Raw genomic sequence first — 12,637 nt, forward strand, 5'->3', positions numbered from 1 at the left:
TCGTCGCTGGGCTTCTCTCTAATGGGCCGCGCTGTCAGGCCAGGCCCATTTCGACTAAGACCATCGTAAACCGGGGTCAATTGGGCCGGTCTCAGTCTTTAACCGGTCCAGACCGGAGGTGGAACGTACCACCAAGAAGAGTGAAGCGAAAACTTGTAGATATAACATTGTCAGACTTTAAAAAAAGTATGAATGTAAAACATTGTCAGAGGTCACCTCTATTTCAGTAGACGATCCAACAAGGACGATTGAGTCCTGTGTTTTCTTTGGCTTTTCTTCATCTTCTGATGCTGGATTCATAGGGACATCAGCAATATTCCACATCCCCTTCGAAGAATCCTTACTCGAGTAGCTGCATCCTAAACCCAGTTATCTTTCCAACCATTTTCACATACTAATATCCAGCTCGTGGTCTAATTCCTAGCTTAGATATGACAAATATATTAGACATTGCAAATGGATCTTAAATGAGCTCCAGTGAATTTGTATTATAAATTTTTAAGATGAATTGACGACGTGCCACAAATTTCGACTATGAAAAAATGATGTAGCAGCATAAGAAGATAACACATTCAAGAGATGACGAGGAAAAGTTGCAATTCACCATGGATCTGCTATTGTTTCCCAGAGCTTCGACTAACAGCAAGATCGAGGTTTCTTAATAGTTCTTCTAACTCATGCATGAAGAACAAACTTTGGTACTGCTAGATGCATCTGTTTAAACTTTGTCGGAGTTTCCTTGTTATCTTTGTCTGGTCTTATTTGCCTTCTAAGGCTGTTTTGACTTCAATTTTGTTTTTTTTTCACCAGTGATTTTGCTTTGATGGGTTTGTTAAAATATCTTACTACAAAATGATAAAGTGCTCACAAGATTGATTTGCTTGCCAGAAACAGCACCGTATTCCAATTAGAGTTACCTATCGTTGCACACAGACAATGGACTTGTGAATGCAGACTGTTCGTCCTATATCAAATGAAGTTTTGTATGAAGTTTTGATTCTGAGTGGCAAAACCAAATTACAGCTTGTGAAATAACGTTCTTAGTTCTCAATTCCTCCACTCATCTACGCTCATAGATTTTTTACGTTACTCTCTTTGACCTCTTCAACTCAGTCCTATTCTGTCCTGTTTCTTTAACTGCATTCAACAAAAAAGAGTGCCGAAAGATTAGTTAGTGTTGAGAGGTGGTCACTTAGTTAGGTGTGATATGTTCAAACAAACAACACAGATCATGCAACAATGCAGTACCAATGTACCATTGATATCTATCTAATGTACTTAAATATCTAAGCAAATAGTTGAATGTGTTACACTATAAGATTGGAACCGGTGGACTCCTATAATTGGCTTCACCATAAAGAAACTTGATTAACTATAGAAGTCTTGGAACTCTTGACTTATTCCCCATCCTAAAACCCTAGACAAATCCAGAATGCCTATTCTCCTCACTCTCCTTTAAACCTTCAGTCGAAACAACCTACATAAGCTCTGTAGTAAATCTGGAAAAGCTACAATTTCCTGAACCACATCTCGGCTAGTTACAATAGTCACAACAACACATTATCAAAGGTTCAGTATGCTTTACCTATTGCATCTTCTTTATCTTATTCGTGGGCTTAGCGATAATCTTCTGTAGTAATCTTTCGTCGATCTTCCTGTACTGTGTTTGTATAATTCGATATGTCACAGAAAGCTTATCATCAATGTGATGCTGGTATCTCTCGTACAGAATGGGTATCAACATACTTAGAACAACACCTGTCCATTTAAAATCACGCAGAGAAAAGTCAATACGACGAGTTATGAACAATATAAAGGGAAACGAAAAAAACAAGAACTATATTACCCACCAAGATAGAGTATTGTGAGGAAGTTTAAGAAACTGCCAACAAATGATACTGTCCACAACACAACACTGACCTGCCATAGCAAAAGCAATGTTTCAATATCTCATATCTAAGTGCAAATCTACTTGCCAACAATCTCTAAAATCTATTCACTGACCCGAAAGAGTTGCTTCGAATTTCTCTCCACGTAAATGTCACGAGCAACTGAGAGTACATTATTAATCCAGACTCGTAGAGCATCAGCCACCATAAGAACAGATGCCTCAGTGATTTCAAGATTAGGAAGCTGTGGCATAGGTCTATATAGTCAAGAAAAAGATTTATCAGATGTACTACAAGGTTTTCTCTATCCATCACAATGCCAAATGTGACAAATTCTGCAGTCTACATTCCAGAAACAAGCTGAAAATCAAGATGAAGATAGAGAATATAACCGATTGAAAAGAATAGCAGATTTGGCCCAGAGGAAGAGTACAACGACGAGAAGTAGCTGAATATTAGTGACAAAGGGGAAGAAAATATATCCACATTTCTCGAAGAGGATCCAAAACAATGTCGCTGATCCGAGAAGAAGAAATCCTCCGCGTCTGTTCTTCCACAAAATCAAATCCGCGACTGCGAAAAAAATGATTGAAACAGAAGTTTTCGATCAGGAGAAAGAGGCAAATCCATGAGAGAGAGGTTGAGAGAATTGATCGGTGCTATTCAGGGGAGATCGACAATGAAACAGTGGTCGAATGTTGGATTTGTATGATGAGTGCAGCGGAAAACAGAGAGGAAAGAGAGAGCGAGAGCGAGAAGAAGACCTGAGCCACCCACGATAGATTGATGAAGATGAGATTGTTCCATTGGAGAAGGAGAATTGCAGCGATTTCACAAATCCCAGAAACTGAGAAAGAGTTTTTTTTTTTTTTTTCTTTCAAAACTGTGTTGCTTCATCTTCTTCGCACATCCTTTTGATGTACGTAAAAGCCACTTTTTATTTTTTTAAACCAAGTGTACAATTTAATTGAAATAGAGACTCGGTTTAGTGTTCAAACCAAGTGTACAATTGGGATCTAATCGACATTTTAAAACGTAATTTTTTATTTTATTTTCACTGGTTCATCTTCTTCCTCCAAATTGTCTCCAATCTTCTTTGATTGGGACAATGTAAGTTTGCTTCACCTCTGAGCAAGTGAATCGTCTCTGAAAAAATGGCAATTCTTCCAAAGTCAAATTCAATTTCAAAGTCACCAAACAAAAACCCAGTGGACCTCGACGATTACGCTCTTACAGGGTCCTCGAGAACTTTGGGGACACATCTTTGTATTTTTCTGCACAGTCAAATGTGTTTGAAATGCCTCTGGCCTTTACGCGTTTTGCTTCAATATATAAAGAAGGAACTTTGTTTCTTCCTCCATATATATCTTATCCTTCAATATATAAAGAGGGAACTTTGTCTCGATCGTGGTGCTCTCCAAGAAGTACGCCTGTTCGAGCTGGTGTTTAGATGAATTGGTCGAAATTTTGAAGTGCAGAGAAGATAAGGGTCAGATTGTGATGAAGTGAAGATGATAGGAATTTGGGGTCCTGCAGGGATCGGTAAGACTACCATTGCTAGAGCTTTGTAAAATCAACATTCTACTGATTTTGGACTTAGATGTTTCATGGGGAACATATTGGGTGTTGATGACTATGATTCGAACTTGTGTTTGCATCATTTGATATGTCCAAGATCGGCGAGTTCTCTATAAGTAAGCGAGCCTTTAAGGAATGCGTAATTGAAACTTTGCAATGGAAATGTTAGCTTGTTAGAGGACATGGACTATCTACCTTATCTAAGGTTACTACATTGGGATTCATACCCGAGAAAAAGTCTTCCTCCAACATTCCAGCCAGAACGTCTCGTTGAGCTCTATATGCCAAAGAGCAAGCTAGAGAGCCTGTGGGGAGGAATCCAGGTTGGTATTTGATATTTGTGAATATGTTTCTGATGATATAACCTGAGTATATGATAGTGATCATTTGTTGTATTTGACACGCAGCCTCTTGTGAATCTCAAGAAGATAGATTTGGGATATTCGAGTAATTTGAAGGAAATCCCAAATCTTTCGAAAGCTACTATTCTTGAGACATTGACAATCACGTCTTGCACAAGTTTGGTGGAGGTTCCGTCCTCTGTTTCGAATCTGCACAAGCTGAGAAACCTGGATGCATCCTGGTGTTCCAATCTTCAAGTTATTCCCACCAACATTAACTTAGCATCTCTTGGGAAAGTTGACATGAAGTTTTGTTCGCGGTTGAGAAATTTTCCAGATATCTCGACCAACCTTGAGACTCTCAATGTTAGTTACACGAAGATCGAAGACGTCAATTGTTGGACGTTGGTCTCGTTGTTGGTGGCCTGAGATTGGTAGCAGAAACCTCAAGACATTAACTCATGTCCCGGAAAGTGTAACTTTGCTAGACCTTAGCAACAGTGATATAAAGAGGATTCCAGATTCCGTCATAAGTCTCCCTTGGCTACGGGATCTCACCCTCGAAAACTGCACAAAAAATAATGTCAATCCCGGCTCTGACCCCTACGCTTGAGTCCCTAAAAGCAAACATTTGTGCATCACTCAAGAGAGTAAGTTTCGATTTCAACAACCTATTCAGGGTATTCACATTCAACAACTGTTTGAAACTTGATGAAGAAGCAAGAATAGGAATCATTAAACAAAAGGTTGACTGGTTTGCATGCTTACCAGGTAAAGAAATCCCTGCAGAGTTCACGCACAAAGCTACAGGGAACTCCATAACAATGACATTCTCTCTTGGTGGTGAAGAGGGTTTCTCTGCGTCCACAAGGTTTAAGGCTTGCTTTCTGCTTTCGACAATCGAGGATTACTACAAAAAGTCAATAAGATGTGAGAGAAGCAAAGGACGTGTCCAGATTAACATTGGTTACCATTTTGTTCCGCTTTCATCTCCTACATCTCGGTCGGAACATCTGTTTATATTTCGTGCTGGTCCATTTGATGAAGAAAACGTATCCCTTGAAGTTGATGAGACCATTGGTGAGATTGTGTTTGAATTCAGCTGCAGATTATTGGGTGATTTGAAAGATTACAAGGAATGTAAGGTTATGGAATGCGGTGTACGGATCTCGAGTGAGGAAATTGAGAGTTGTAGTAGCAGCGAAGTGGGCTACTCTGAAACTGAAAACAACAACAACAACCAAAGTGATGAAGCTGTTGATACAAGTCGACGGATATGGTCTAGGGAAGAAGACAGAAGCTCCATTATATTAGGGGTAATCATTGTCTTGTGTATATTTCTAAATATCCAAATCTGTAGAGAGATTAGAATATTTGATCCTCGATATTACTAGTCTGTTACACTGGTAAAGTGATAATGGCATATAGTCTCCGCGTACAATGCAGTACTAATCAACCAAAGCACATTTTCAGCTTTTGTCTCTTATTAAGTGTAAACTTATTCTTTTGATGCTTCATGGATGAAGGCTTGATGGATTACTGATTCTGAACAATAGTGACATCGAGGTTTAATAGACAAAGACTTGTATTGCTACATTGCTTTGGGGGAAATCTTAAGAAGTGTATTATCAGACTTTGGAGACAGGTTCCGTTGAATAATTTCTGTTTATACCAATTTTTTTAGGTATATTCAATAAAGTCGCACATTAAATTTCATTCCAAGTTTATACCTTTAATTATTTCCTAGTAGCAACTTTTCACTCGGTCATTTTCTTAAATAAAATATCATAATCTTGTTACCTTAGCTAGTTAACTTAGAAAATATCTATAACTTCGTCTTTTGCTGCGTACATACACGAACCGGTTAAATCTGCTCCATTTCTTTCCTTATACATTCATCTTAATGTTGAAAACGAGAGGAAAAAGAAAGAAACACATCTTGCAAAGAGAGTTTTGTGATTCATGTAACATACAATAACAAATGCTATGGACACTTCTCTTGAAACCTCAATTTATTAAATATCGGACGTGGTCGAACTTCTACATGAGACTCTTCTTCATCGCCGTCGTCCTCTGATGATATTTCTTCTCTAGGTTGCTTTTCTTGTCCCTCGGTGTTTGGTTTACTCTTCTTCTCCTGCTTTCTCTGCTTCTTCTTTTGTCGTTTCAAACGCTTCTTCGATGTTTTTTCCTCCGCAGCTTTCAGTTTCTCTTCTCTTCTTATAGTAAACTCCGCCATTTGTAAACGCTTGTTGTAATCAATATCCATCCTTGTGAGTCGATCTTGTTCTCTTCGCCTCATTTGCCGGTACTGTAACAAAAAGCGATGCAATGCATTCATTGTCGGAACAAGTTTAGATGGGTCTCGTAAATACGCAAAAGATGTATACATACAAGTCCTTTCTATCTATAACTACATTTCAGAAAGTGCAGCTTGAGACCATTTAATGCCAAAACTAGAACAAACGCCAAAACTAGAACAAACGCCAAAACTAGAACAAACGCCAAAACTAAAACTTGCAAGGCCAAACAGCAGAAAACAAAAATGATACGCCTTGTTCGGAATTTTTGATTCCAGAAGTTGAAAACTGTCACATCCCCTCAAACAGCTAATCAGAACTGACAAATTACACACATGAGCCTCTCACAGAGGAATTACTCTTGGTACAAGCACTATCTAAACATTGTGATCCTTCACAAAACTAAGAAAACAATGTCAGAAAACACAAGTCTTCTAAGAAAATTCAGATCCTAAGGACCAAAATTTTCAGCAACGAAGACGATTCATGAAAAGCCTTGTTCGCAATTTTCAATTCAGGATGTTGAAAAATAACACATCCTCTCAAACAGCTAATCAGAACTGACAAATTACTACCCACATATGAGCCTCCCACAGAGGAATTACTCCTAAGTTCAAGCTCTATTAAACTCTTAATTAGGCTTGAAGACATTGTGATCCTTCACAAAACTAAGAAAACTATGTCAAAACACAATTCCTATAAGAAAGTTTCAGTTCATAAGGACATAAGACTAAGCCTTAGTCACAGAATCACCCAAAAAACGGCTGAATTTTTCAGTCACCGAAGAAGATTCATGTTCTATTCAGACCTTATCATATGTCAGAGACAGAACTTCTCTTAATTGATTGAGGAGTAACTTAGAAACAACACCTAACTACGCCTAAGAACAAAAGACTAAGTATAGTGTGTAGATAAACCAATTGAACTCACCAGTCACTGACGAAAATTCATGTTCTATTATTACGATTTTCGATTCCGTCACAGCTCCGATTAAAGCGAGGAGGTTAATCAAATCAAATACCTGGTGGAAATCGCCGGAACCAGAACCAGCGGAACTTCCGGAGGTGTTGCTGACGCGAACCGGGACGTTCTCGAGGATTCTTCTGAGCTTTATCTCTAGATCTTCCTCGTCTTCTAACATCACCGGCGGTTTATACTCCACGATAGACGTAGATCCTCCGTGATCAGCCTTCTTAGTCTCCATCAACGCCGACGCCGTCGTGGCGGCAACCACTAATCTGGTGTCGCCTTGCTTAGATTTTCCGGTCGTCATTTTGTGTGCTCGTGAAAACCCTAATTCGGTGAAAGTTGGGGATTCCTCTCTTGCGACTTCAACTTCTCGTCAAGACGATACATTGCATTCAGCTGTCTAACAATATCAGTACGGCCTTTTTGGGCTTGGGTTGGGTTTGTCTATCTTTGTTTTGTTTTGGGTATTTTGGATCTACCTGTTATGAATATTAATATATAAATGCCTATTATAAAGTCTATTATTAATATTATATTTGTTCCACATCGAAAACTTGTGGTGATAGCTAGATCTTTGTAATACTATATATACTCTTCATTATCTTTAGAATAAAACACATCAATTTCCTTTTTCTCTCAACTAGTTTACAACACATTATCAGCGCGATCGTCTCTCGATCCATTCTCATACCGAAAAAGTGAGAGTTAGTTTGATTTTTTTTGTCTCTCAAATCGAAAAGGTGAGAGTTAGTTCAAAATTTTATTTTGGGATGATAAATTTTTCTTTCCCCGAAGAAGAAAGGCTATGCCTCCTCCATGCTTAGGGTTTACCTTAAATCTGCACGATTTTATAATCTGCACTATTTATGATCCGTTTTTGCACGGCGAGATTATAAGAAAATCATATATGCCCAATCTGTGCACAACTGAATTTTATCATAGATAGTTTTATACACGATTTATGCACGGCGAGATTATAAAAGCATAAGATATGCCCTATCTATACACGTTTTATACACGATTTATGCACGGCGAGATTATAAAAGCATAATATATGCCCTATTTATGCACGGTGAGATTATAACAGCATAATATAAATATATGCCTTATCTGTGTACGGTTAAATTTTTTCTGTTTTATTTGATAAGGATTTCTATAACGAATTTTGCACAAACAAATTATATCATGCTTTATCACGAAATTTACACATTCATATGATATGAAATTATTTGATGAATTGATTGATTGATTGAAAAACTAGTTTAAAGGTAAAATATTAATGAATTAACTAGATTTTACCCCGTGCATCTGCACGAGAATTATTTTTAATCAAAAATTATGATATTATTTATGTTTTCTTTATAGATATAATTTATTAATAAATAACAAATATTTATTTTGTGTTTAGATATAATTTATTTTTTAATTTTTTCTACTATATTATGACCATGATCATAAAAACATAATTCTAACCCGATCATTCTATTAATCGAAAAAAACCGTTATTATAAAAATATATTTTTAACTCACTGATTCTATTAATCCGAAAAACTGTAGTTACTAAACCATAATTCTATTTCTAACTCATCCGTCATATTACTATATAATATAATTATTTACTAATTTTGAAATAATATTTATCTTAATATTTTGCATGTTTTGAGTATAACACTGCAATTATAAAAAAAAACTTAATCTACTCCATCAAATTATCATATAATATTAATATTTATTAGTTTTTTATATGTGAAATTTTATTCTGATTAAATATGATTAAAAAATACAATAAGGTATTCTCTTAATCATATTTGTTTTTCTAAAAATATTATTTAAATTTTCAAATGTTAAATTAAATCTGACCTATAATTAAAGAAGTATAAAATAATTTAAATTAATATTATTTTTTAGAATTAAATTTAATTACAAAAATAGTTTGAATTTTAAATTAAATATGACCAATGAAATCTTTAGTTATCTAAATTCATATCTAATTTTTGGATTTGTTTTATATAAAAAAGAAAAAATGTTTTTAAATAATATTACAATAATTTAGGATAGTTTTAAAACTGGTTCTCAAAATATTTTTAAAAAAAATTTGGGAGTGTTTGGAAGCAAGTACTAAATATGCTTCTGTTTTAATATAATAGATGAATGATTGAAATATTATATGTGATTATATCCTGATTTATGATTTTTCAATTAATATAACTTAGCACATAGAGATGTTGCCAGAGTTTATAATATAATTTTTTTATATAAATTATGTTAAATTATTATTAATCTTCATATAAGTCCATAATTAATCATTTATGTGAGTAATATTAAATCAGAATAAATTCTTATTAGTGTTCGTAATATTGTTATTAATTATGGTGATAGAATACGACAGTCAAAATATTTTATTACATAAGTTTTGTGCTGGTTGGATATCATTATTGATTGAGTACAATTAAATTGTGTTAGTCAAAATCATTTGCTTTGTGATATTTGTTCAAATCGATGCATGCTTTAAGTGATAGAACATTTAACGTTTTTATAAATGAACCTTGCATAGGATAATTGCATCTGGGTTGATTATCATATTTTTTGAAATTTGAACAAATTTTCGTGATTATATTTATGTGATAATGCCTCTTTGTTGATCTTAAGATCGAGTACTTCACCGAAAAAGATCCACAAAATTTTGAATCACCAAAATGTGATATTACACTCATTATGATTGGTTGAATCTAAAATAATGTGATTTAAAGTCTTCAAGTGAGTTTGGCTTGGTTATGTTCAGATATTATGTGAAGATAATATCGTTGATGCAGAGATGTTAAAAGACATACTCTACTATTTAGAGAATGAGATGTTGTCCTGGAGATACAATACTCTACACTTTGAGAAGTGTTATAAACTTGTATATGGGTCTAAAAGACGCTGAGCAACATAATGAGTTAGAAAGAGAAAAATCAGGATATACTTCTGATTTGAGATATAGTCCATTCCCTGAAGTGAATGTGACACCCTATATTGAGAAAGAAAATGCCACATGATTGATATAGGCCAAATATGGCTATGGAAGTGGTTGCAGACATAAATGTGGATATGGATATGGATATGGATATGGTCAAGGTCAAGGTTGAGGCCAAAGAGTTTCTTTTAAGAACTCTGATATTCACTAGAAGTGAGAGAATAAAGATGGTAACATACAAGAGATATGTCTATCATATGATGATAAAATAAACTAGTATGAGTACAAGATGAGATTGTATAAAATATTAGAAGCTCCAGAAGAGCAGATATGATTGCCTATGAAAGGATTTGGAATCATTAATGGATTATACTCTCCTAAGTCTCAAATGTCAAAAGGATCTAAGATATAATATAAAACCCAAGTTGGGTATGTTGTTGATCCTAGAGTGAGATTCGATTCGAGATGAATGGAACTGAAGTGTAATCATCTCGAGGGGGAGAATTGTAGAATCCCACAATTCATAGAAAGTGGAACATCCAGAAGATCATGTTCACACTCATGTTCGATAAATCATATGTAAAGAAAATCCAAAGGATTTTAAGATTTATTAAGTTGAGACAATGAGTGAAGAAAAGGTTTAACATCTTCACATCATGAGTATTATCCAAGGCAGTAAAAGTAATTTAGAGAAACTACTTGTATTCTCTATTGAATTGTACTACACTAGTATATGAGATATAAATGGATCTAGTAAACAAGAAGTTTACTGAAAATCTCACTGTTTTGGCATAACTGGTTAAGCCATTCCAGTTAAATAACAATGCGAAAAAGATCCAGAAGATTCTTATGTGTTTGGTTTTCACTCTCCAATAAATTTGGAAATGTTAATTTTCTGGTACATACACAAAGAGATATTTTGGATTGATCACCCACTATGTATCTTTGTGAAAGTATTTGGTTAATTGATTTAGAGTGAAACCACATTGATTCAAATTATGCCAACGAATAATTTTGAGTTCTCCCCATAGTTGGTTTTGGTCAGAAACCAGATGTTTCCCATCTAAAAGTTTTGAATAATGTTGCTCCACCACATTGATTTAAGATGGGACCTCAAAAGAGGAATATATGTTGGATATGAATCTTCCTTGATGAATAAATGTATTAAGCCATCAAATAAGGGATAAGATTAGAATTACAGACTGTAATTTCAGTGAGTCAGTCTTTCCAACAATTAAGGAAAGGGGGAGAAAACAAACAGCTGGAAAATCAGTAAAAGAAATTATCTTGATCCTCAGAAAGAATGTGCACTAAAAAGTTTAAAAGATAATTTATTTGCAAAGTTAAGCAAATTTGATGCTAGAAGCATTACCTGACCCTGATCAAGTGATACCAGCTGTGCTCCAATTAATATCAACTGCTATAGAGGCTAAAGATCGCATGAAACGTGATAGACCTACTGATTCCAAAGATAAGAATCCTTGAAAAGAAAAAGGAGCATATTATAAAATGGCAAGATCGAGGAAGGATTCTCTAGAAGAGATATAGACATGAGAAAGAAAGAAATCTAGGTACCTAGTAATGATAAGAGATTTCAACTAATTGAGTCGTGTCTGGAATGAATGGAATCTAAAGCAAATCGACGTCGATAATATTTTTGCATGCAATAAAGCAGTTGATGATGAGAAATGAGGATCTGAAACCGCGGCACAAAAGTTATATTGAAAAACGCGTAAAGTGATGATTGGCCAATCATGGTAAACACTGTATAGGTAAAGTTAAATCTCTTGTAGAGAAAAATTTGGACCAGTTAGTCCATACACTTGAAAGTGTAAAACTTGTGAGATATAAGTGGATCTTTATACGAAAGATGAATGAAAGTGATACATGAAAATATATATTTTCTTGTGGTGGATGCAACTATTTTACAGATCCTTTATCAGTCTAAGAATGAGAGAAAAACTTGATTTAGTCCTAAAAGGAAATCAAATTGCCAGAAGCAATTAGAAGGATTATTGATTTCAAAATGATGTTCTGGAGAACAGTAGCTATTGGATTTAATTAAAGCAAAAATGCTTCATGAGGTATACACTTACAGTGGATATTATTTGATAATCAATATACCTATGTGTATGTATCAAAATATTATGGATCAATGGAATCTTTGGTTTGGACATAATCAAAACTCTTAAAGAGTTATCAGAAGTCGAATTATGGAAGAAGAAACTTTGGAATGACAAGTTTGTCTTGAGGTTCTCCAAATTGTAAAATAAAGAAAGATATATTGTCTCAAAGATCCTTATATGATTTTATATACAAAATGCTCAAACATAGTTGGTCTTGAGGAACCACACTTAAAATGATATTTGAGCAAGTTGTTGATCTCTTTCATGATTGAAAGATGTGGTTTGGTATGGCAAGAAAGAAGGCCAACATGATAGCTTTTACAAGAAGAGCATGAATATCTCGTATGTACAACTATGCACAATATGAATATGTAGAAGATTGTATTTGACATAAAGTCCAAATAGAGGAAGAAAATATCTTTAATGTGAAAGATTGTTATGGACTAGAAGTCCATTAACCTGAGAAAGTTTGATAAGC

At 34.8% G+C, this 12,637-nt stretch overlaps 2 protein-coding genes and 1 pseudogene across 2 annotated transcripts; 1 reads left to right on the top strand and 2 right to left on the bottom strand.

Moving 5' to 3' along the window:
• Window positions 1-947: 947 nt before the first annotated feature.
• On the bottom strand, window positions 948-2,784 carry LOC18025987 (reticulon-like protein B10). The gene is made up of 6 exons (XM_006409508.2): window positions 2,654-2,784; window positions 2,282-2,462; window positions 2,005-2,146; window positions 1,851-1,920; window positions 1,586-1,758; window positions 948-1,137 (listed from the first exon to the last, which is right to left on the bottom strand). The coding sequence occupies exons 1-5, from the start codon at window positions 2,694-2,696 to the stop codon at window positions 1,586-1,588; spliced, it is 609 nt and encodes a 202-aa protein (XP_006409571.1). The 5' UTR covers window positions 2,697-2,784; the 3' UTR covers window positions 948-1,137.
• A 750-nt stretch (window positions 2,785-3,534) lies between these two features.
• On the top strand, window positions 3,535-5,355 carry LOC18025988 (annotated as a pseudogene).
• Window positions 5,356-5,747: 392 nt separating this feature from the next.
• Window positions 5,748-7,498, bottom strand: LOC18025989 (PRKR-interacting protein 1). The gene is made up of 2 exons (XM_006409510.2): window positions 7,130-7,498; window positions 5,748-6,119 (listed from the first exon to the last, which is right to left on the bottom strand). The coding sequence occupies exons 1-2, from the start codon at window positions 7,379-7,381 to the stop codon at window positions 5,793-5,795; spliced, it is 579 nt and encodes a 192-aa protein (XP_006409573.1). The 5' UTR covers window positions 7,382-7,498; the 3' UTR covers window positions 5,748-5,792.
• Between the last annotated feature and the right edge of the window lie 5,139 nt (window positions 7,499-12,637).

This window comes from Eutrema salsugineum, unplaced genomic scaffold (genome assembly GCF_000478725.1).
Source record: "Eutrema salsugineum unplaced genomic scaffold, Eutsalg1_0 scaffold_11, whole genome shotgun sequence".
NCBI lineage: Eukaryota > Viridiplantae > Streptophyta > Magnoliopsida > Brassicales > Brassicaceae > Eutrema > Eutrema salsugineum.

Bases quoted from the DNA above. Each gene is read 5' to 3' on its own strand.
- LOC18025987 (XM_006409508.2), bottom strand. From the start codon at position 2,696: ATGGAACAATCTCATCTTCATCAATCTATCGTGGGTGGCTCAG. The intron at 1,921-2,004 runs GTCAGTGAATAG...TTGCTATGGCAG, and splicing joins ATTCGAAGCAACTCTTTCGG to GTCAGTGTTGTGTTGTGGAC. The intron at 1,759-1,850 runs GTGGGTAATATA...TTAAATGGACAG, and splicing joins CCTCACAATACTCTATCTTG to GTGTTGTTCTAAGTATGTTG.
- LOC18025989 (XM_006409510.2), bottom strand. From the start codon at position 7,381: ATGACGACCGGAAAATCTAAGCAAGGCGACACCAGATTAGTGGTTGCC. The intron at 6,120-7,129 runs GTATTTGATTTG...TTTTTGTTACAG, and splicing joins GTTCCGGCGATTTCCACCAG to TACCGGCAAATGAGGCGAAG.